The 26,740-nt window shown below is 32.3% G+C and overlaps 1 protein-coding gene across 3 annotated transcripts in view; it reads left to right on the forward strand.

The window, feature by feature from the left end:
- LOC119071121 (putative polypeptide N-acetylgalactosaminyltransferase 9) overlaps window positions 1-26,740 on the forward strand; it is a 128,337-nt gene that overhangs the window by 77,492 nt on the left and 24,105 nt on the right. For all 3 annotated transcript variants that reach the window (XM_037175769.1, XM_037175771.1, XM_037175770.1), the window contains exon 2: window positions 15,443-16,616. In XM_037175769.1, coding sequence (XP_037031664.1) covers window positions 16,289-16,616 — 328 coding nt within the window. In that variant the 5' untranslated portion in view covers window positions 15,443-16,288. The remainder of the gene's footprint in view (window positions 1-15,442; window positions 16,617-26,740) is intronic.

The following is a 26,740-nucleotide window of genomic DNA, read 5'->3' on the forward strand; positions in this document are numbered from 1 at the left end:
TGAAAATACGATTAGTTTCATACACAATATTATGCTGTCGAAGTAATAATTTAATCAACGGAAAAAGTATCAATATTGTCATGTTATTGTTTCATCGTCATTTTGCTATTAACAATTACTTTTTTGATTATGTTTCGTTCGATTGAGGTTAGGACCCGTCCATCAGTTACATTTAGATACGGCAAGAGTATAGCGATTTATTCGTAAAATCTGTTACTTATTTTGTTTAATGTATACTTAGTGCATAAAACAAAATCTTTTACTTCGTTTGTTTGAACGTAATGTTCTACTACATTAGAGAGCTAAGGCCAGGAATTTCGTCGCCGTTGTTGACAACAGATGATTATGCGTAAAAAGTACTTGAATTTTGATGGGAGGTTTTCGGGCCTTCGATGTTGTGTAATATTGTGACTGGCAGTTGCAGTTGATCAGTTATTGTATTTTTTACTTTCCACGACCAGGAGAGGGATTACGACATCAGTTCTCTTTTCTCTATTCAATCAAAACTCTTCTGATAGAGAACGATTCACTCTTTCACTGAAAGATGTCGCTGCAACAAAACTAATGTTATCAGAAAAATAATTAATTTTTTGCTCGACGGATTTTAGTCAAATAAAGTGCCTTCGTGTATCACATGATCTCAGGACTCCGGAACAGTAATCAGTTTTTCAATCAGCCCTATATCGGCTTGGGGATAAGGGTTTGAAAAAACGTCTGCTGCCGTTTCATCACATTCTTTTTTAAGACTCTTATCGCCAAGCAGATATAGAACCGATTTAAAAAATAATTGCTGTTCCAGAGTCCTGAGGTCATGTGCTACACGATGGCATTTTATTTGACTAAAATCCGTCGAGCAAAAAATTAATTATTTTTCTGATAACATTAGTTTTGTTGCAGCGACATCTTTCAGTGAAAGAGTGAATCGTTCTCTATCAGAAGAGTTTTGATTGAATAGAGAAAAGAGAACTGATGTCGTAATCCCTCTCCTGGTCGTGGAAAGTAAAAAATACAATAACTGATCAACTGCAACTGCCAGTCACAATATTACACAATATCGAAGGCCCGAAAACCTCCCATCAAAATTCAAGTACTTTTTACGCATAATCATCTATTTATTTTATTTTGACTAAAATCCTTCGAGTAAAAAATTAATTATTTTTCTGTTTGACAATAGTTTTGTTGCAGGGACATCTTTCAGTGAATCGTTCTCTATCAGTAGAGTTTTGATTGAATAGAGAAAAGAGAACTGACGCCGTAATCCCTCTCCAGGAGATTTGAACAACTTATTTGCAGGTGTAGTTCTTTATTATGGAAATGGAACTGTTGCGAAAATTCTTTCAAAACGCTCAAAAGGAAGGAAAGATGAGACATACATTTGGTAAACAAAACAGTTCAATTGACATTGCTATACCCGTCATGAAATTTTGATATCGAGTGACAATTAGGAGAGTCACCGTCACGACATTCGTCGGTACACTTTCACAATATTTATGAATCTCGTGTTAAAATATAAATTCGATTTTTTTCATCGGTCGTCGAAATGAGAAATATTGAAGTTGACAAACAATAAAACATGATCATGCATACAGAATAATGGATTCTTTTTTGCTTACTTAAGGATCCGTAATTGACATGACTCACCTTTAAAATCAATATTTGCTTTTCGGTTCTGAAAATTTGATCAGAAAAAGAAACCCGTTAAGATGACACCATCCGCTGAAATATCATGATCAGATCATTTTGTTAATTTATTTTTGTTTTAAATGCCAAACTAATAAGCAGTTGTAAGACATTGTATTGTAAATCATAAAAATGAGCAACAATGTCTACGCATTAACATTAAAAATGGAATTAAGAAAATTTAACTGCATGAAATATTTTATTACTCTTCCAAGGCAACACTTGTTAGGAATCAATTGAAAAAAAAATAACAAAAAAATGGTTCACATTAAACATAAGTAAACGGTAACAATGAGTAATGGGACAGCTCATGGTGTATATATGACACAAGTGACCAAACATTCGTAACTAATTTTTCCCATTAAAATTCATTGCATAATTTCGGAGATTTTTGTTTTCGTACTCCGAATAAACTTTGAAGATTACAATAAAACAAAGTTATTTTCCTACGAGATGGGCTAAAAATTGACTAAAACAGCGCAACAATTTCGCAAACGAACGAAATAAAAATTTATCTCATGGAAGTTCATATAATACAACAATCCATTAAAATCTTTTCAAGTGCCTCTGTTGAGCAGTTTTTTTTATCTTTTATCGTCATGTCTTCCTCTCTTATCCTGTTAAATAATCTTGTTCATCTTAACGAAATCCTTAAAAATTCTTCTCCAAAAAGTGCGGCAAAACTTTGTTTTGAATAAATTTACGGACATTTTTCCGAGGAAAAAATACATTTTTTTTGGATCATCAATGATGCCCACTTTTCCGGGCATTTATTTTCTCTTCGTTTCAGATATGCAAATTGAATTAAAACATTTCCGTATAACACTCGATGGAAATTTGTTTGAGATGTGCAGATTTTCATATTTTTTGCGGATGTTTAACTTTTTTAATTGAGAACAGTTAATCGGGTAGCTGAGCAATTGGATTCGGAATTGATTTTGGTCCCTTTTTCATTATGGATAAACATCCAATATAACAAATATATTATGGATGGAACGACTGTGAATGAATACAGAACTTTAACCCGAACCGAATTCATTATCTTGCTCTAGTTAGCTTGAAAAATATATTTTTTATCTATAAATAGATTTTACCCTACACCAAACCATAATTTTAAATTCATCAAAGCATAATAACACAATGTTGACACATAATTACTCTACTTCGAAATTACACACAGAATTTTCTTCAGGTGACTGGCTCTTTCGTATTTACAATTAAAAGAAACGAAATCAAAATCAATTTCGTTTACAAAATAAACGTTAATTTATTCGCATAAAACATGAAATCAATTTAATTATATCATTTTCGAAGTCATAAACCAAGAACCTGTGTCAAAATGTAAGGAAACATTAACAATTTATGCTGTGTGTATTATTCAAACCTTTTCTGTTCGTGTATTGCATATTAATTACAAATTTAATTTAATTTTATGTTTACTTTTATTGCTTTTTGTTTTGGATATATTCGTCTGTTCTTGGGAAAAAGGTATTATCAGAATCGTTGAATGTATAATAAAGTTTAACATCTTTCGCTGGTAATTTTAGGATACATAGAATAACGTTCGTATTCGTCGATACTGAGTCTGTGCTCAGCCTAATAAATTCATTGTCTGAGAGTCGAGACACTTGGCACATAAACCATAAAACGTGTGATCCCATTCGAGTAGTATATGGAATTAATCAGCAAGTGTCTGCATAAATATCTCCGTCAATGAAAATTTTTTGTCTCATAAACATAAGTTCTACATTCACCAACAAAATTCTTTATTGTCGGTCGTAGAAAGTGAATAATATATTTTTTTTCAAATTGATTTTCATAATAAAGACGGGATATTCCATATAGCCTAACGCTTACAAAATTAGGGTTGATACTTTCGTTTAATTTGAATATTTAAAAGTAACGACCGAAAATAAATTTGCTGGAGAAAGGGTTACGGATTAAAAGCTTAAGATTTAGCCAAAAATTTTACTGGATTGTTGGATTGTGGGTGCTATTTCGAATGTGCTCCTGTGAGCTGGATATGTTTTCCGTAAATAATTTTAATTTGAATGAAATTTATACGCACACAAGCCATGTAACTTAACAACAAAATGTACACACACAAAACAAATTATGTAAGTTAATTGGATACTATTTCGCATTTATTCGTTAAAACATTACAATTTTTTTTTGAAAATTTGTAAGTTTTTGTTGCAGTTATAGTAAAGGACCACTGTTTCCATCTGAGACCGAATTAAATACTTCAATCGACGTTTTACGTTCAAAAATACCATTTCTCATCAGGCCATGGCGACAGTGGTGCTTGATAAAGTGCTCGGAAAATTCAAACCAATCACAATTGAAATGAAATTCCAATTCATCGCTAACTCAAGTGCTAATCTTCCAGACTCTCGCGGGTCTGTGGTCAGCCACCACATAGCTAAAATGGAGTTTTGGCTTTTTTTTTGTCTCATCCGTATGTGAACTTAGGAAAGTTCGTAAAAGCAATGAATATTTTCGACTAATATTAAATTCTGAAAATTTAAATCCTGCAAAAACTACACAAAAATGAAGCCAACACTAAACAAATCCACTGAGTTGCTCCGTAATAATAAATGCAGACATTTTATGACTTTCATACACAACATAAAGTGCTACCACTCTCTTCATAAAATACAACCTGTACAATGTAAAGAAAGTGCCCACTGAAAATGTTCATGAATATTCGCATTGTTGTCCGACCGAAATACATTGCTTGTGTTACGGAAAATTTTTCCATGAAAATGTTAACCTGATGTTATTGCTGCCGTTTCACCTCACTTTTTGTACTCCCATTTCCATGCGACTATCCAGATAAATCCCATGACCATATTGCTCAACGTACTGCACTTTTACATAGTGCTTTTACATGAGTGCATAGATGTGTGACTAAATATTAAAGCGCTGCAAATTTGTTCTCCAATGTTCATGTTTTATTTAAAATTTTCATTTTTTGTTTCGTCTCTCATTATGAAATGGAGGCACGTTTTCGGGTTACAATGATATACCCATATAATGCAGCTAGCGTTACTGCTTTTGCGATTTAAAAGTCGTTTCTGTTCTGTATTGTTGTGATTCATAGAATTTAACATTTTTTTTGTCAATCGATGTGATTTGTGGGATCTGTGCTAAAAATGTATATGTCTCGAATCGATTTGTTTTTATGTGACTGTAACATCTGCTCAGTTCCATCAGAACCTTGCGGGCTTATCATATGCGTTGTCATCGTTAAGCGTACTTTGCTGATTTTTATTTAATTTGTACATTTCGCTAATGTGGTATAAAGATCATAGTAGAGCAGACTTTTTCTACCGCAACCCTTCCCTTCCGGCAGTTTATTCATGCTAAAAGCACCATATATTGTCTATCTTACACAGTTTTCGTTACTTCGTTTTAATGCATTTCCCTTCTGTATCTGTACATATATCTCGCCCGTACCGTCTACGTTACCGTGTGCACCGAATGGTAAAGTTGTTGAGCTTTTGTGTACCTTTCTTTGTGTATTTTAATTTAAATTCTAATTAAAAATATTTAATTCATCAAATAAATTATGAATTTTCTGTATGATGTTCTTTCGGACGAATGTTGTAGAAAGTACAAAAACTCTGTTAGTTTTAACATTTTCAACATTCACACATTGGAGAAATGTGTGTCACTCCAACATTCTATTTCCTTTTGTACTTAACTCACGTTGTACAGTGCATAATTAGAGGTATATTTTGAATAAAGCAAATGTTTTGAGTTTGTCTCATATCTGAAACTTTATGAAATGACTTGAACGATGTTGATACACTGAAACTGAAGGCAGTTAGTGAACAATGTGTAATGCTTTCGTCGTAAATTATCTTTTTTTACATATTTCTTTTTGCTACTTGTTGAAAAAGATTAAAGGAAACAGATCTGAAGAGGATACTTCGCCTTTGTGTATTAGCAATTTTGTATCGATTTCCTCTATTGCAACGATTCCTTTTTGTCTTTGATCTTTATTTAAAACGAAAAACTTGACTAATGCTTACATTTTCTTTGCTTTCACACTAAGATACATTATATACGGTACGTTTATGTTGCACGTTTCGTATTAAAATAAAAAAGAAATTTGTTTTAATGGATGATGAATGTGTATGGTTTGTTCAGTTCCACCCCTCTGAACATTCGTATACGTCGTAATGTTAAGATCCCACAAGACTTGACACACTTTTTCGCTGTGTAACACTCATGTTTGGTTCTTTGTATCATAGTAAGAAGGAAAAAACGTAAGTCCTTTTACAGCAACCATCATCCTTCTTCAAGCATTTTGTGCATGCGACTTTTTTTTATCGTGACTTCTTGAGCACTTGGGGAAAAAGCGTATAGTCAAACGGATTTGAATGCTGTGTGTATACACATGCACACAATGTCACATAAACTGCAACAACGTCATTTTGTGTTAAACGAATATGTTCTGTAGCTCTATGTGTGCAAAGTAGACAAATTTAATGCAAATCGTCATGCTTTCTTGTGGTATATACCATACAGCAATTTGCATGTAAATGATCATATTGAATGCTTTCGCAAGACATTATATTTCGGAGTAATGTTTCAGTCTCGATTTCAGTTTAATGATGTGCAGTTGGGTGCAGCTTTTTTTCCCTATAAAAAAACACAAAATTTCATCCGAAAGTAATCAAAAGAAAATGTTGTCTTCGTCGTCATTTAATAAAAAGGAAATATTTCTTAATAATTTTAATGAAATGAATTTTGCTATTAGATTTTTAACATTTATTTACAAGTCGATTTTGTATGACCGACTTTGCTCGGAACCCCTAAATTCAGGTCACGACTTTGGAATATAATTCTATTTTCTGGCACTCCCAAATGCTTTTGAGTTTTAAATAAACAATGAGGGTACTAAAGCACTTCCGTCATAAATAGAATAACTTCGTTCAAAGTCATCCCAATTTTATAACCCAACCTAATCGAACGGAATCCATTGCTATACGTACGTACATTTCCCCCCCAAAAAAAGAAGTTTACTTTCGCTAATGTATTCATGATTGCTACTGTGCCAATGAGCAACAAAAACTTAAAACTTATTTTTGCAGCACAGTTCGACCGTAATTATTATTTAATGACCACCATCCAAATGGATGATCAATCATGCGATTGTTGAATATATATTTTTTTTACACTCATATCTGTATCTCTGGAGACAATTTATTTTGTATACTATCAATACATTATGGTGTTGATATTGAGGAAATGTGTACCGACTTGATATTACACCTGAGACAATATTTATTTAGGCTGTCAGTCATCATTTGGAAACAAGTAACTTTTCTGGATAAAGTTATTTAGCTGGAGGATTTATGTAGCAAATTTGTTTTCCTTTTTGGTGGCTTGTGCACGAATTTTGAATGAATACGTAAAGAGAATATGAAATGAAAATCGAATTAATTTTATAATAGATTGATTGATGTTGATGTGAATGGAAACAATTTTTTCTTGGTCTGTTCAAATTTAAAGTAATGCTGGCAAAATTGTGTAAAATTTTAATTCGTTTTTAAAGCGTTTACATGTGAAGCTTAAAACTTTTGCTACATTATTCACCTGTTTTACATCACTCTTAAGCACATAATTATTACAACGAAATGTATACTCGAAAACTTGTCTCGTCTCGACAACCAAAATTCTGTGTCAATATGAAAATTAAGTCATGAGTGATAATTATGTAGATGGAGAAATGTTAAATTTATTCGAATCGTGTAAGATAATAAATTAACGAATTTTGTGTTTTATGGCATATTTGTTGTATGTTATTTTATGGAAAACATATCTTTCGATGACGTGAGCTACTCAAGTTGGTAATTTTCGTTTCAACGATTTCACTGTCGCACCACTAACAATTATTTATAGTAATTTACAACTATCATTTCTGTAATATTACGGGCTCATTCAAACTTTATGGTGGATTTGCAAGGATTCACCTACAATTGTCGTTACTTTTTCCAAATGCTCAACATGGCATGGCTTCCAGAACTCATCCCCATGACATTATCGACATCCTTCCAATTGATTTTTGCTTTCATTGGATATTATCAATGTTTCTTACACGTGTGTCTCACACTTTTCAATACATTTCACCATCAAAATTTCACTCACCTCTCATAAATATCAATCAGTGCCGCCTTTTCCATATGGGCCAAATGGGCAAATGCCCGTGGCGCCCGAAGTGGAGCAGAAGAAAATGGCGCCCGTGGTCCTTAAAAAAATTTAGCTTTACTAAATTGGTGCCTATTTTTCCAATTGCCCGATGGCGCCCAAAAGCTAAAAGCGGCACTGATATCAATTTATCATAGAAGCGACATTATCATGGCTAAAAAAACAGATACATTTCGGTGACCATAAACCGTAACATTTTCTTTTTCGTTCACCAAATTATTTATTTTTTCTCGTTTACATTGAAGTGATTAACCTTTTCACAGCTCGTGCAATTTTTGTGTACATAGACAGGTTTAGGTATTGTGATGACTTAAAAGACGTTCGCCAAATAAAGAAGGATAAATTGGAATGTCATGACAAATTAAAATCAAACTCAATTTATTCGCACACAAAAAAAAAAAGATATCTGAAACATCGTCATTTATTCAATAGACAGACCACATCAATTTCCGAACTGAAATTCCTTTCAAAATAATTTATTTTGAAATCTAAATAAGCTCCACATATCGTATACTGAAATAATATGTAAAGTGAAATTAAACCAAAATTTTCATTCACCTATTTCGATTCACTCAAATTACTTTGTTTAAATGTTCGTTCGTGGATAGTGAATACCAACATGATTGATTGGACTTTGTATGGAGTTTAACCTAAATTTTTCCTGTGGTTTTATAATAAACAATGCAAAATACAATCATAATCAAAACACATATACATTATACACCCCGCGTATAATGGAATACCGTGCAAATACACTGTAAATAATTATGTTAATCAAATATTTCGTTAATTTTTAATTTCATTTATATTGCGTAAATAATTTGCATGGTGTATGAATTATGCAGAAAAGGTTTTGCTGACTTTTTGTTTTATTATTTTATTCGGTTTTTGTTTTTGTATAATTTATTTTATTATTTCAGGATGGATTTACAATAATAATAAAAAAAAAACGGAGAACTCGAAACGACAAAAATATTTTTTTCCGGATTATGAGATTAGAGATTGTTTCGCATTTTACAATTTATTCCATTTATTTCGAGAGGAAGTCACATAAAATTTCGTTATATAGGGAAAAAGTTTCGCAACATTTTTATTGATAAAAATGCCAAACTAAAACAAAAAAGTTACTGAACTACGTAAGCTTGGTATTACAGCAATTTATTTTATGCTGTAATACTATGCAGTTTACATATTATATAAATTTGTGAATTTTCGAATATGATACTGCACTCGGAGGCTGAAACTCCTCGGAGAACAATATGGAAATTTGTAATGTATTCCAGTGATTATAACAACAGTACTTAACATTTTAGTATATTTAATGCCGCAAACTTAAAAACACTTAAGCATACTTTTAACGACTTCGGTACTTACAACAACAATTTACATTCACATGATAACAGTCTTCATTGTGATATTTATTTTTAATAGTCACACAATAAACACAACGAACAATCAGTTTGTACGTACATAAAATAACACCACTTTAATATGCATTATATGTAAATCATTATTTATTTAAAAAAAATTCCTTTGGCACGAGTGTACGTATACATAAATATCTCTGTTAAGAAATGGTATAGATAAGAAAAGCAGCTGAAAATTTTCTTTTCAGTTTGTTCAGTATACAACAGAAAAAAGTGAGTCTCTCTGTAATGGAAATTTCGTAGCTGAGTATACATTAAAAACACAACTGAATTTACTGATAAACGAAAAATAAATGCAACGAAGAAAGGGGTCAGAGTAAAAATTGCATTTTCTGTAGCTTTAAATGAAATTTTTCAATGGAGTTGAAATTAAAGATGTTTGCAAGCACTTTTAATATCTACATTTTATCAAATTTATTGTTATAGCGATCGTGCTCAGCCGTTCTTCCATTAATTTAATGTAAAGTATAGAATTTATCTTGAAACCTCATCCCTATTTGAAATTATGTTTAAAATTGTTGTTGACCCTGATTCTAGTGGTACAGTAAAATATTCGTTGACATAACATTTGACTTACTTAACATTACTAGACCCTGATTCTAGCAGTAACTAAGAATATTCGTTGACACAACATTTGACTTACTAACAGCACTGGATTAATAGCTGTTCCCATTTCTTTTTTTCTATTTTTCCTTTAGTGTGTACACACCAACCACTTCCAAGTGACAATAAATAATAAAAATTAAAATTCCAAATAATCCTTAAATTCACGAATAAAATAAAGATTTCGTAAAGGCAACCCCCCTCAGAAAATATCCGAAGATTTATTTGTATCATTCATCTTCCAATGTCATAATTCTCCATTATCTTATTGTAGCACCAGAAAGATTCACAATCATTGAAGAAAAGGACCAACTTTTCCTTTTATTGCTCATATAACACGGTTGTTTTTCCGTCAAGTATAAGCAATAAAAAGCAGCAGCTAAAAAAAGGAAAAATATATCACTGTCGTCGTGTACAAAGTGTAAACCGAAAATTCGGTGAACTCAAGTGGACTTTAACTTTAATAATGTACCATAGCCTGAAAAGCTGCAATTATTTATTACGATATATGTTTAATAACCTATTGGGAAAAGTGGGTCGTCTGTATAGTATGCATAAGAAAAATTGTCGTACAGATACGAAGGTCGAAAGGAATATCATAAAACTTATCAATTTTTCTTTTCTCGGTTACTTCGTATGTATTTATTGAGGATGGGAATATTACTTTTATGGCTCAACTTCTCGGAAACATTGTCAGGTTTTATTGCGATTTGAATGATTAACCACTTAGATTCAAAATGAAATGTAGAAAGAAAAACATTTAAGAATTTAATGATCATCGACGCGAAGTGATTGTAGAAAGTAAGGTCTGCTTATATTATTTAGTGAATAGAAGAAATCTTAGTACCATAAGTTACTTGGTCATTATAATTCATGGAAATATAGTATCAAGTAAACGTTTGACTACTTTGACTACTATTTCAGCTATGAAGTTCAATAGGTTGAAATGGTAACTCCAACATATTCAATAAAAAGAAAAAACAATCCAAAGACTAGCATGAGCACTTTTTCCACTCACTGATAATTGTTTTAAAATATTGATGCTTGCTTCCGATCAAATAAAATTGATATCAACGCATCATCTAGAATACATTGGTATAGAGAATTCTTGGTCTCTAATCGTTTCTTAGAAATAAACTATCCGATGGATGAGAGGTGTGCATATAAAGAGAAAACCTGATTGTACCGTATTTTCTGTACATATACGACCGATAATGCGAATAGCTGAATGCTTTAGAATGTTTTACGATCAAACAATGATGATATTTATGGCAATAGCATTGAGAGATTATATAGCCACAATGTTACTTTTAATTTATTTGTTTTCTGATAATGTTAAGGATTTTAAATCGCTTTATAGCAGATGGTACAGATGGGTATAATAAATTTAATTGAATGTCTAATGCTAGCGGCATATTTTAGTCAAATATTTTAGCCATGGGATGTTTTTGTAATAAAGCAGTAAACGGCTAGAAAACTGATTAATCACTGGAATTAGACACTACAATAAAACTCATTTCTGAGTCTGACCAAAATTTGTTCATTGATGAGTTTAATAAATTTTTCCAAATGACTTTTAAGAGTCTTGCGAATGGCATTTTTCTTGCTGGAATATCACCTTGACATTGATGCAAAATGTGTTACTTCATTTTGGTTTACCATAATATTTTGCTAGTCAGAGATCCTCGCTTATCTTTGTAGTATTCGATAAAAGATGTTTCTTAAAGGTTGTCAATCTAATTTTTATTAAAAAAAACGCAGGTCACATATTCTTCCAATCAAATTGCAATTTATGAAGAAACTATTTTTTTTTTGAAATTTGCCTTTCTTTCCCTGGCTTGGTTATGTATGCAAATGTTATACGAAGCACTGTGTATAAAGCTTGATATTCGATAGAAGCGGATTTTGCCATACCAACCATTCACCCAAATCAAAGCGTTTTTTTATCTTTTTCATAGACAAGATGTGATTTGTAAAATCAAGACAAAATCGTGATTTCAATTCGATTGAGTCAATTTATTTGTGAATGCTTTTGCATGTTTCCTCAATTTGAAAATGGTAAAAGTTCTGTGTAAAACATCATAACATATGTTGCATAGCAAATTGAGATAAAAAAGAAACAACAACAAAAACTCAATGCTTCAACTTTAATGATGACGGGGGACCATTGCAGTATCGATATTCGTAAATAACGACCTATCTGAATTGAGTGGATGATATTCTTTTTAAGAAGAACAATATTTTTCTGATCCCCAATTTCTAGTCAGATATTTTCAAATCATTTTTCTATTCGTATTACTTTCATTGGAATGGTCGACTTGGTATACCCATAACCGATTTGCTATAATTGACAGAAACATTTCTTTTTTAAAGCAATTCCATTGAATGGATTTTAACAAACAATAAGCCCCATCAATTGGATACAAACCAATGGATGTAAAATTGTGTTTCCATTGAATTGATTAATAAAATTTCCATTTTCACTGTCCGATTATTGAAAACAATTGCATCATGCCATGCAGAAATAAAATATTTCTAACTTAATTTGTGATTCAGCACATTTAACCAACAGCATTTAAATGTCATCTATATCCATTTTGATGTGCAATACAATAAATTTTCTTGTGTAAAAAAATCATGGGTACCAGCAGTTTGGAGTATTATTTATAGCTACATATGCTGATGATTAAAGTATAGGAATAGGTTACGCTCCAGCATTTAATTGTGTGTCAATGTCATAGAATGTTTTCCATTTTTTTTTTAAATATCATGGTGAGCTTGCAAATCGTAAATAGTTTCGGTGAGTGAATACAGAAACCTTTTTCCCTACAAATTGTACAACAAAAGTGGTAATTTGCCAAAAATGCTGAATGATATTTCGATTTTGCTTCGTTCGTAGGTAAAGGTTTGTGTTGATATCGTCTAACATTAATGAAATTTTCGGAACGGCATTAATAATAAGCGGAACAAAAGATAAATAACTAACTAGTTCAGGAGGTTTTTTTAGATCCGAATAATCACTCTAGGCGTGTATGAAATATAGGCGACGAGCTTTCAACATTTTAGAAACAGAATGGTTACAATCATTTAATGTGCGACTTCTTTTGTTAAAATTATCACCTTAGGCTCGATGCGAAATCTAGTACTTCATTTGTTTTCACATTCATTTCACTATATAAGACCACATGAACTATGGGCTATCGCTTATTTTTGTCGTTACTATCGATAACAGATGATTCAATGTTTCAGAACAGGGTTCAGTCTTTATATATCTAAAATTCCTTAAAATTCCTGGTGTTTTTCTTTGTTGCTTAGCTCAAAAACATAAAAAACAACATGGACTCTTCGATCTAATGTAAGTTTAGAAAAACCGATGAAACGTGATGAAAAATTAGGGAATTTTCAGGAATTTATTTCCTCTAAAATAGGCCCAGCATTTGATTTGCTGTGATGAGCAGCTCATCATGAGCTTTAACAATGGCAAGATTAAAGTCAAAATGATTCTCTGATTGTAATCTAAAACACTCGAATATATTTTCACAACTACTCGACTCCACCAAGCAGTTAAGCAGTAATTAAACAAAGTATGATTTGTCAATGGTTATGATTATGGTTGGATTTCAGAAAATGTACGAAATTGAGGAAACTCTAAATTGGTCGAAAATTGACGATGATACACAATGAGAAAACGAAATATACCAATTACTACATCGACTTGTGATTCATGCAAGAAATTTGCGAACAATAACATCCGTAACGTTTATTTTTCTGTAGTCGTTTAACATGTCATAACGTCATGATGCTCATTGTCTCTTACAACTTGTGTTTGGACATAGAAATCTTTGAAATTCGACAACATAATACCCACCAACACCTCCAATTAAATAGTTTTCTCTGTAATGGAAAATAATAAACAAAAGTGCTTAAAAGTGATTTGAGAAAGACGAGAAAAAGCGAAAAGAATACTGTAACCTTTCGAAAATCTATTAAAATTGAATAACAAAAAAAAACATTCAATTCATATAGACAATTCACACTATTAATTGAATATTTTTTTCATCATCATCGTTGCGGTATCAACGCTAATCTCAATATCTCTATAAATGCGATTATATGTATGTTTAAAAATGTATCTTTGTCTGAATCCGAACATCGGAATCGCATCATCATCGCCAATCATACATTTTATATTTTTGATGTTAAAATTTGATTAATTACCCAGCTTTCATAAAATTTATATTTAACTTTTGAGAAAAGAAATATATTCGAAATTAGAGGAACTATGATCGTGAGTGAAACATTTAACGAACCATGTAAATTAACGACAGTCTAAATTACTTACAGTTTTAATAAATAAGTTAATGACGCACCTCATGATCGATGGTTTATAAATTGATAAATTGAATGAACTTAACCATCAATAACAATTAGTGTTATACGTAACAGTACAATTAAAGATGTTACAAATGGCATAGCATTTATATTAACATTTTTTCAGCATTTACAATTCGACTGTTTTCTTCACTATTTCATCTTATGTTTTAGTGCGGTCCTTCATCTCTCACATCCAATTGAGGTGCAGAGTGCATCACTAAAAAACATGTATAATACTCATACATGATCGTTTTACCATTAGTGAAAGTTGAAATATTATTGTATCCGTTTAACACCTTAGATGTAAATTTTTAATATGAAGATGATTTTTCCTCCGCATGTTTTTTTGTATCGTTGTTGAGTGTTGTTGTTGCTTAAATTGAATCGTGTTTGGTTACATACAATGCGGTTTTATGGTGCCTCGTTGGAAACGTGCTTTATAAATGTTATGCAAATTAATGGTGTATTTCAATTAGGAGTATAAAAATATTCATGAAACTAAAACTGGTTTCATACTTGCAGTCTCAAGTATCTTATGCATTTTTTTACATATAGATTTTTCAATGAATTCCACGGCGACGAGACCATTAAACTTGCAATTTATTGAATTATTAATTGGGTAAAATGCAAAATTTGATGTGGAAGAGTTGTCGAGGTCAGTACAAGTGTAAGAACAATATGCTTCTTGGTGGTGTAAAACATGAGACTGAGTTGAAGCTTGTAATTTGATAGTTTGTGAGTGATGAAGTGGTAAAGTTAGTTGGATGGATAAGAGTGGATGCAGCCAAGTCTGCAATGCACCATTCAACAGTTAGTTCTATTATAACTTTCAAACTATTTCTCTAAGGCAATTATATATCACTTTCAACTATTTCGTAATTTTTATTTGTAAACTTATGTCAGTGCTGTGCTCATTCATTAATCGGATGCTATAAATTAGTATTTGATTAGGGCATACACACAGGCACACAAAAAATTATTTAATCAAAAATCTTTTCATTCCAATCTCTCATGAATTAAATATAAATTTAAATTGAATTTCCATTTATTTAAAATTTCAAATCTGCCAGAAAAAATTGAATTTAAAAAATCAACAAATGCGTTATTAATTGAATAATATTTTTTACGGTCTTTTTCAGATAAAAATGGCAGCTACAAAATCGACCAGTAACATATCAACAAAAAACGTACCACCGCCAACCTATCATGTAAAATTAAAATAGAGAGATAATGAATCGGGCATTGGGCATCATCGATATATAAAACAAAATTTGATTGTAAAATATTAAAAAAAAAGTTATCAAAATTGAAAATCATTCTTCCGTGCGTATCAGGAAAATATCATACAAAAACGAACATTTATTAAAATCAACATATCTGGAATCCGTTTCGTCGGTGAATGAATATATAATATACATTTAATAAACGGAGTGAAATTATTGTTACATTATTACAATCATTTATGTTTTTATCTAAATGGCCGGCAAATTAACCACTGAAAAAATGATATTTGTTCATTGTGTCTATTTCGCACATCATATCGTATCGGAAATGGTCAAAACTTTATGAAAACGTAAAAATAAATAATTCTCGCGTGAGTAATTTCTCAAATGTTTCAATAACAATCTCTGTGCCATATGAAAAATTATAATAAATTATAAATGAACAAAAAATTACACGTTGCAAATTAGGCCAATAATGACATAATAAAAATAATAAAAAAAAAAAAACATTCGGCTAATCCACACATTCCATTCATAATTCTTATAAAGGAAAACCAAAACATAAAAACCAATTTATTTACCTGTGATCATACACGCGACAACTGAATCGAGATACAAATAATTTTTTTTAAATTTTATCTCCACGCGAAATAATAGTTAATGTGAATCAGATAGTACGATTTCACGCGAAATAACATTCAACACTTAAAATTATTGGAAAAAGCCATCACCTCAATAAAATCGTAACCATTTCACACAGCAATGAATATCCTAAAGTTCAAAATGAGCTTTTTATGGCGTCGTCGATCTTCCGTTGTCAAAATAGTTATATTATTATCGGCCGTTTGGTTTACAGTTGCATTTCTCATTTATTCGGAAGACCATCGTCCGAGTTCCGGTGGACAATCGCACAATTTGCCACAAAGTTTGAAAAGTGAATTCAATGAAATTGAATTGGACAATAACAATGACATAAATGGATTAGAATCGGTAATCAATAACGTCGTTATCAATGGAAATGAAAAGGAACATGGCAAGAATGGATATCATAGAGGGGATGCACAAAGGAATGGAGCTGTTATTGAGGACGGTATGTATACATAATCCACAGAATAGTATTGGGATTTTACTTATATGAATCATGTATATTTCGGTCGTGTGTTGCGTATATGGGGAGTATGTTAAACATTTGAATTTGTACGACAAACATTTATTTTGGTTTTTGCTTTTTTTTCATTCATTTTCGTGCTTTTCTTTTCCATTCATTTGAGATCGGTTTCATTCTTGGTTTTATTGGATTGAAATGGGGGTTATTGTTGATTCGATAGAATATACGGATCGCATCAAATTATTGGAAAGTGCTTTTTCGAAATCCCTTTTTTCGGGGATAATCATTTGAGCTGTTTAAGTTGAGTTATTTTTGTGGAAGCTTCCCATTTTCATAAATCTTTTTTAAATGTTCCCATTCGATGCGTTAATAGAATTATACTTTCATTGGGACTAGCGTCGACAGCCGGGCTTCGCCCGGCATAGAATTGACTTAAAAGGAATGGTCTTAGTAATCTTCCACCATTTGAGTGAAAAATGGCTGAAATGGTTATTTGGATCACAAGGGACGAAAGTAAAAAAATTCAACCGTGTGCGAAGTTTACAGCCCGTGGCCGAAGGCCAGGGCGGCAATCATTTAAGCACAAGGACCGTAGGCGTCGTCTTATTAAAAATATTGCAATAAAATGCATAAATATAAATTTTCAATATTTTTGTGTTTTATTTAAGTGATGGTCATATATTACACTCAGATTTAGTCTTATTAATCGTCTTTCAAAGGTTTTTTTTGTCGAAAATATGTAAAATAAAGACGCCAAATCGCTGAAATATACTTAAAATGAACATGAGTACGTGCTGCAAAGTATGACAAATGGCAGAAACATATCTAACGTTGACATCGGTGGTTATTGCTTTTGATATAAATTAAATTTATAAAAACCAAACAATTTTGTAGCCTTTTTGACCTAAGCCCTAGATCATCAAAACTCTCATTAAATTAAGAATTTTTAGAGAAGTAACCTCGAATAAACGGGACAGGTCCATTCGGTCGCAGGCATTGCATCGACTTCAGGGCTTTGCACTTTAACAAAAGGAATTTTTGTTGTAAGAGTTTTTGAAAGTCGTTTTGAAATTGAAAAAATTATCTTGACACAGCTCTGCTCCCACATAAAAATAAAAAATTTCAGAGGCTGACAAAGGCACAGACTGATTTTCGTAGGTTGAGGTAAAACACACAATGCGCACCATTTAATCGGCCTCTCAAATCGCAAAAGTATCAGAATTAAACATAAGTAGTGTAATAGCTACAGAAATACGGAACGATAAGAGTGATGACAAAGGAGTAACAGTTATAAGGAGATTACGATTACGATTTAACCAAGGTGGCTCTCAAGCACACTGAGTTGATTTTCGGCCTCCAAATTTTGTAAACAATCGGTGTGATATTGCTAGAGAGCTGCCTTGTTTAACTTTTCATTAAAGTTGTATTTGCTTCATTAGAAAAACATAATATGATATTATAATTTCTAATTTTCCGACAACTTAAAAATGACTGCTGACGCTACCCTTTTCTAAATACCTGCAATATATGCGTTATATTCAGGAAATCAAAATATTTCTACGTGGATCTCTTAACGCAAACACAAATACGGTTATTTTAAATTGAATTTGTTCTTCGATCGAAGAAGGGCTTAGCATAATCTAAAGTTACTCTAGGAAGGAACAACAATATAATTTAGACAATTCAATTAAATGTGAACCACGCATTCCAGCGATATAGTTCAGGTCGATATGTCGAAAAAAATGCTTCCGTGCGATTTACGTTATTAAGAAATTTTCTTTGTCTTATCTTGTTTGTGATACATGATACGTTGCTATAATTTGGGATGCTAATTCAAGTGTTTCTTGCACATATATTTCGCCGCTACTTCCGCTATCCTTGATTTCGGTTCAAGGATTATGGGAAGTTCCATATTTGGGATGTTATTGACGATTTTCGCTGTACAAATTTAATTTACATTTACGAAAGCTTTTTCGTGTGACATAACTATTTTATTGGTCCCGTTCCAAGATGAAATTGTTTTTGTGACTGTTTATGAAGTTACCCATCTCAAATAAGGTCGAATCCCGACGTTTCTAGCTCTTCTATGTTCTAGACATTTCTTATGTTTTTGGCCATTTTTTCGGCTAACATTCGGACTTTCAACAAGTTTGAAGTCACCAGAGGTCAGTTCCTAAAAATAGGTCACGTCTTCATGGTCCACTGTCTTCCCTACCCTAGAACTACATAACTGCAGTGAATTCGGACGATTTTTCTGGTTCCTGTCTGAATTCTCTCGAGGGGAGAGGACGCTTTCTCCGACAATAAAATAAATTTTATTTGTAAAAAAATTTCTCTCTATGTTTAACGTAATAGCATAAGGAAAAACTTGAATGTAGCTTTCGAATGACACCACTTTTATGAAAAACAAATTGGAAATGGCCAGTGAAAATGGCCTCAAACTTGATGAATTTCCCGGACACATTTTGGGAGAACCCTAATACCAGCTCCATCCCGACTCCCCAAAAAAAGTTCTTCCATGAAATATCGGCAATGAGGCATATTTACCAGAACAGAAGACATTTTTCAAAAAAAAATTGTATTTTCGGAGATATTCAACTTCAAAGGTTTTCAAATGAATGGCTTTTCCGGATTTTACATATCGACCTGCACAAATATCGTAGGTTATTTTTGGAACTAAAGAAAACCTAGTCGACACCACGATGGAATCTAACTATAAATTGAAAGGCTCACTTATAAAATCATCTTCAAGGCTGTTTAAAACGTCATCCACGATGCGAAACTTCAGTGACGGTAATGACGCCTGTTCGTTAAATGAGGAATATTTGATTTTACCTTTGCCGTACTTTACAGTTTTAAAAAGAGAAACTGGTGCACCGAGATGTAGCGAGATGTAGCAAGGTGCAGCTAGGTGTAGCGTCATGTAGCGAGATGTAGGAAAATGCAGCAAGGTGTAGTGACATGCACTGCAGTGAAATGCAGTGAGATAGGGTTTTATGTATAAGATGGGTAAATTAATATCAAATTTGAGTGGATTTTCACTTATATCCCTAACAACTTGAATGTTATTGTAGTTGTACTTAAAGCTAATCCTTTGCAAGGAAACAATGCATGTGATAATCTTTATTAATAATGAAGTGAATTAAATGGTTATGTCGGTACGTTACTGACCATAATACGAGCTGAAATGAAGGGAATTTAAGAGCATTAAGAGGATAGGATAGGATACATACTTGGAATATCAGTTGTTTAGATTCACAGAAAATCAAGTAATTTTAAGCAGAACCTAACAATGAATAGCAAAAATTCTGTTAATTCCCTGTGGTTAGTTCTGATGGAATCTGAAGATCAAAATAAAACAAAAAATATTGCGCCATCGTACACCGAATACCACATAAAATCTCAATTAGCATGGTTGTAAATCTAAAAAATGCACCGGGAAATCTTACCGATCTAAAATGGTGTGGGCGTGTTGAAATGTGTTCAACATCAAATTTATATTTAGCATTTTTCAAGAACTTTACGTATATCTAACGTCAATTCTGATAATATATTCTAAACGAACGTTTTGAAGACGGTTGTTGTTCGATATAGTAGCAACCGGTAAACATGTTTATAAAGAAAGAGAATTAAGCTATCAAATATTGTGGCATAAAATTGGTTAGCTATCTGTTCGAGTTAATGGCGAGCCGAATCGGCTTATCCGTTTAGTTGTTGGAATGTATATTTTGGATTCTATAATTCGTTGGTGAAGTAAGTTAGGAGAGAGCGGTTTTTTTTTTCAAACCGTATCCTACCGTACCCTGTAAAGTTAGGTTTTTGTAGAGCCCGATAATCCCAAAGAAAATTGAATTTCGAACTACCAGAACTCAAATAAATTAAAGAAAAATACCCCGAAGCAAAAAGTCATTCGAGTTTAGGTTACCCAGTAGAGGAACTACTGATTTCCCACTAACTCGTTCATTTTCGATGTATCAGCTACTAATCTACTTCGGAAACACTCTAATGGCAGGATTCGACTTTTTTTTTGAAAACCCCAACCGAAGAAAACTGTCACCTACACGCAACCCACTAACCCGATCAGTTTTAAAGCCCGCCATCAACCTGCATCAAAGGATCGACTGTGATGTGATGAAATGTGCGAATACTCACTTTGCGAATCGGTTCCGTATTATGTTTGTTAAATTGCTCCAGATTTTCGATTGTCGTAAGCCGGAATAACACAAAAACTTTTTATTTCATCAAATGTTCTTCGGTAATAAAATTACCGGAAAGAAAAACAAAACTAATACGGAACAACATAAACTACAATACTCAATTGAAAATAGAAAAAGTTTCACCTAAATTCCATTAACTTAACGTATAAAATACACATAAATAAATGAACTTGGAGATATAGTAGCAAAGACGGAAGTAGTTCAATAGGCCGAAAACAGAGAACACCAGATGGGGGGTAACTGTTTTGAAGCTAACCACTTCTGGAAAGAGAAAATTTTATTTTTCTTCTGCTTCAGTATTTCTTATTGAATTATTCTTCTGGGAAAAAAGCATACATCTTGGTCGCCACCTTCTACACTATTTTAGTTGGATTCAACTCTATGTAGATTCGGCTATTCGGGACACATCCATTCGATTTCATTTTAGCTTAATAACAAAGGCATTGGGGTGTAATATCGCATGAATGCTAAACGGAACAAATTATTTCGATCTGAGTCCTTCGGTACCGTTCTTTCTTTTAACATTAATCCATTTCCAAGTCGATGAAATTTTATACATTCCGTTGGTGTTAGGAGAAATGAATGTGTGTATAACGATTTGCTGATACAAATATTGGCTACCCGAAAGGTGTTCCACTTAACGTTCAAAAAGGAGTGTAGTACAAGGAAAGATCTTATGAAATAATGTTTCAAAGTAACATTTTGACTCGTCCTCAAAATCTATGTAGTAGAAGTAACGATAATTGGGATCAATTTTTTCCCGTTTCCATCAAAAAGACAAAAGACTAACGACTTACTTACACAAACGTAACGATAACGTCACGGCAATATTTTCTTTAAATGGTATCGATGGGTAAAAAGGCTTGGCATATATTAGACATTTTGAAGGTTTACTGTGCGCCATAAAGATATGTGTCCCAATGTAAGGTATCGGTATTATGTTCGAGGCATTATTTAACGGAATGAAGAAAAGAAAAAGAAAAATGAAGCAACTATCTCTTGCCTCGTGGGTTCGATAATATTGAATGAAATTGACTGTGAAATTTCGATTGGATCATGTCCATAAATCAAGAGTAATTAAGATTAAATTTAATAACAATGAGCGACGAAATTCATTCAGATAATTTAGAATTAGTCAATGTTTGTGTAGGTAGCGAAATAATTCAATCAATCAGATGAATCAAAGCGGTTTTTATTTGGGTGTGTGATAATCTATTTGATTTTTATTAGATGGAAAAGTGTGCTACTGATTTGTTTTGTATTTTGTAATTTCGGCACAAGACTAAATAAAAAGGGAAGGGACCATCGCATAAATCGAAGCTAACTCTGTAATTATTTAATTAGCACGGTATGTTGAGGGTGGATGGTAACATTTAAAGGATTTTCGTTGCTAATGTCTTCATTAATTGAAAAAGTCCTTAATCCTCTCAAATCTTATCGCTGAATATTCTTCAAACCAATCAGACTAATTTAAACTTTGATCGGCCTGTGTTTGATATCTTTTTTTGCCTTTGACAAATGCGCACAACAGTATAGAAACAGATTTCTTTTTTCAATTTTATTAATCTTAAAAACTTGGAAAGTTTATTGTTTTACAAAGACAAAACACATTTATACAGACCCCAATGTAACGATGTCTGCCTTCAATAAGAATAATCCGACTAGCAATATACCAACGTCGATACCATCTTCTCTTCTTTACATTTTATTTTCGTGCTGTAATCCAATCTCTTACGGGCACCATATAAAAATATTTGCGAAATGTTTCAGCATCGTAGGAAAATATAAGCATGATAGAAAAATCTCACCTAAAGGTAAAGGTCTTTTTTTTGCTGCTTTTGATCTAACAACATTGGATCTGGGGATATATATACATACGTATATGTAGACATCCGTAAACAACTAGAATAATGCTCACGGTTCCATAGTAAATGGCTATATACAACGCCTAAAACTCATCTTCGCTTGTATCGAAAATGATTTTTATTCTTCGATGTATATTTCTTAGTTTTATGTGTATATTGGAAATCATATAAGGTAAGATCTGATGGGATTTCTACCTTGAGAGTATTGGATTTCGCTGCTGGAATCTTGCATCTTTTATTCTCTATGAATGTACAGCATGGCATAGAGGTAAATTGAATACGGCAATAGGCAATATAGTCATATAATATAGCTACGTCAACAATAAATCCAACTCTTATAAAAATCGATAACAGTTATTCGTTCCTGTTAACATTTTGCGGTTATTCGAAACAAATGGCGTTCAGAAATATCAATTCTTTACAGCAGTCACCATGTAACAATAAATCTCCTACTTCTTTCGTTGCACGTATTGCATGGTGGCTGATCCAAAATCTTTTACTTCATTCGTTTAACCATGCATTTAACTATAAAGAGCCACGTTAACCAGAGGTTATCGCTTTTTATCTTTACTGTCGATAACAGATGCCTCGCTGGTTTGCATTGAGGTATATTGATGAACGTATCCAGATTTCGATCAAATGTATTGGAATGCATCACATCACTGCATCCAGCACAATTATTTTTCTTAAAATACATGTTTCGACTATGCAAACGTTGTGTCACCGTCACCATTATTATATTGGCGAAGAATAACACATCAATAACTTAATTCATGGGAAAATTATTTTCTGATTTTCTGCTTATCCATTCAAATTGAATGACCATTAAACGAATCTTCGCTAAATTATACATCGTACTTAACCTTGACCATTACATTTCATTTCTTAAACTAATCGTTTTTTGTATTCAATTTGTGTTGAGCTAAACTCTAAGTTCCAATTAACCTCTACGCAATTTTTTTTTTTTTTGAGAAACACTGATGATAATGATAAATTTGGTGATGGTAGAGAAAAAAACACAACGAACATGAATATAACAGAGATGAGAGATTCAGTGACGGTTATAAGTCGTGAAAAAAACCCATGTTTGTGTATCATTATTTAGAAAATAAAAACAATTAAAAGATTGTCTGTTCCTGTCGGTTTCGATACTCGTAGATATATATTTTGTCGTGCAATACGGGGCCATTTCATAAATATACGGTAAAGTGTCTAAAAGCGTTCACGACCAACTTCAAAAGCACTCTGAAATATATATACATTTTCAATAAAGACATGAGTGTACCCATAGCAATATAAAAGGTTCCGATCCCATCCCTATATTTGCAAGCCCCAAAATGAAGGTAAGACTGAAATGCCTTCTCGGAAATTGTTATATAAAACGTACGTTAAAATGTCCTCAATTACCCCCTCTTATGTGGATTATGTTTTCAGTTTATATTTTCGTTTTCACTTCGTATTATTACATTCTAGTCATATGGATGAAGGCTTTTTTCAAGGTATCTATGCGCTTGATAGTCTATATCTTTTAGCAGGACCATTTCAAAATTGCCTTTTGAAAATGTGTTAAGAGGCTCTTTGCAATACTTTGTTGTTGTTGTGCCGTGCTATTTGTGTGTGTATATGCTTGTGTGTTATTTATGTTGTACGTTTAAAAACAGCAGATTTAACAGTGAGGAAAATCTTCCACTCATTACGAGAACCTTTGATACATTGTAATGCGCCAAGGAAATCTCTCTATGTTACGTAATGCTTATGATGTTGGATGTCGGTAGGTAATATCAATTTGTTTTCGGAAGTGTTTCATTTTTTCCGTAATGATGATGATGTTATAACATTGGACAGGTGCTTTGAGATCTTTTTTTTGTTTATCATAACAAAGTAAATTCAATAATTGCTTTAGGGAATTTGTTAAATCTTTGTTTTGTATTTAGTTTTCGGCTGCTGTTGTTGTGCTGAGGTATTATCTCGGATAAATTGAGTTACAGTAACGATATGAATTTAATGGATTTTTGGTCCGCAATTATAATGTTTTTTAAGTGCTAAATAAATTCAATATAAAGATGAAAGTCTGAGCAAATATACTTGTTCATTTACTGTTTGAATGTATGATAATTCCGACTAGCTGACACAAGATTGAATTAAAACCGAGTGGTAGACCAATTGAAAAATGTGTGCTAGAACTCAATCAAGCCTTTTGAAGTAGTTGCAAAAGTTGCTGCAATAAACATTTTTCTTTTACAAATTTTACGACTACCTTAGCCTGGTACAGGTCACCTGCATTTAACTTTACTTAACCACTCAATAAAAACTTAACACTGATCAAGTCAGACACAGTTAATTTGAAACCGAATGTATCGGAACGTTTTGGTTGTCTTATCTTTTCCTGTGAATTCGCCAAACCGAAATAAAACCTCAGATATAACCTTTTTCGGTTAGCAATTTAAACTGTGGCTGTATCTTTGTATTGAAAACATTTTCTGTCTGATTCAATTAGAAGTGAATCGTTAAATTTTGACACTGAAATCTTTATTCAGTCGTAAAGTAAAGCGGTAGACATTGACAAAGTAACCGCTTAAATAAATGATTCACTCGGATGCATCTAAAAATAATTAAATTCCAACATAACCGACGACAAGATAGGCTAATACGTTGCACTTTATCTGGAAATCTCTTATACACAGTGTCGTTTACCACACAAAACAGAAATACACTTTGCGATTGAAATATTTTAACATCAAATTGTGTCGTGTTTGGTTGGGTAATATTTGAATGTCATTTGAATTGGAAAGTAAAAGTATTGTATGTTTTTGAGATGGAAATGTAAACATTTTCTTTTTTGTTGTTTGAATAGATGGTGTCAAGCATCATGGTGAAAATATGTTCGACTGGTTTAAAGAGCATAACTCTTCCTGTCGACAACTTTTATTTAAAATTGTTTAACTGAAGAGCAGTTATACATCCAATAAAACCGCAATGCTTACACGTAGCTTGTTTATTCCAACTTGCAATTTTAAGTTGATTTTATGCACATACTTAAATATTAAAGGGAAATATTTAGATACGCAGAGAATAGTTTATGTATCAAGGTGTAAACATTTGATTTCTCAATAATGTTTTCCTAATAGTGTGTTCTCAACATTCTCTGCAGTCATAGTAGATAGTAGATAACAGAATGCTTTACTTGGATAATTCGACATTGATTTCACGTAATTTTCTAAATAATTTCCCTTTCCTCGTTATTTGGTTTTCTTTTCTGCACTATTAACACAGTTCCGAAAAGTACCACCTTTCCCAAGCGAAGTCCTTATTACTATGAATCGCAGAAAATCTTATTTCATGAATAAGGAAAATGATGTTCCCAGTACCGGATTTTAAATACCTTCCAATGATATCTCTCAATTTTAAGCACAAACAGTTCAAGCGATCCTTCGACGTATTATTTAAATTTTATTTTTCTTTGCGGATCAAAAGACACAACCAGATGCTTTGTGGCGGTAATTGTTTCAGAATTCCATTACTTGCATTACTTCTCAGCAATTTTTTGTCTACAAAGATCTACTTTCCTTAACAGAAATCTACACTATCTTCATCTTCGTCTTCCACAGCCCTCATGTTATCCAGTTTTTGACAGGGCCTTTTCTTGAAATTTTCGGGAAATTCGTGATATTTAATGGAATTTCGTAGAATTCGTGAAATGTTTCTATTTTTACTTGAAAAGCTTCCATAAAATTCACGAAATTTCATGAATTTCATGAAAATAAATTCGTGAAATTAATGAATTACGGCCGTAGGTTTTACCTTATCTCTTGCAGTAACAAAATTTTCGCAATATGCAGAAAGACAGACTTTACAAACTATATCACAGAAATATGGCAATATCGCCTTTAAATTTCAAGTGAAATTTCATTGTAAAACTGTTAACTCTATCTAAACATCTGCTGAGGTAGACAGCTATATTAATAAATATCATTTGGAAATGTCTACTGCATATTTGAATTTTTAAGAACTTATATATCGAGCA

Source organism: Bradysia coprophila (assembly GCF_014529535.1).
Source record: "Bradysia coprophila strain Holo2 chromosome IV unlocalized genomic scaffold, BU_Bcop_v1 contig_144, whole genome shotgun sequence".
Lineage (NCBI taxonomy): Eukaryota > Metazoa > Arthropoda > Insecta > Diptera > Sciaridae > Bradysia > Bradysia coprophila.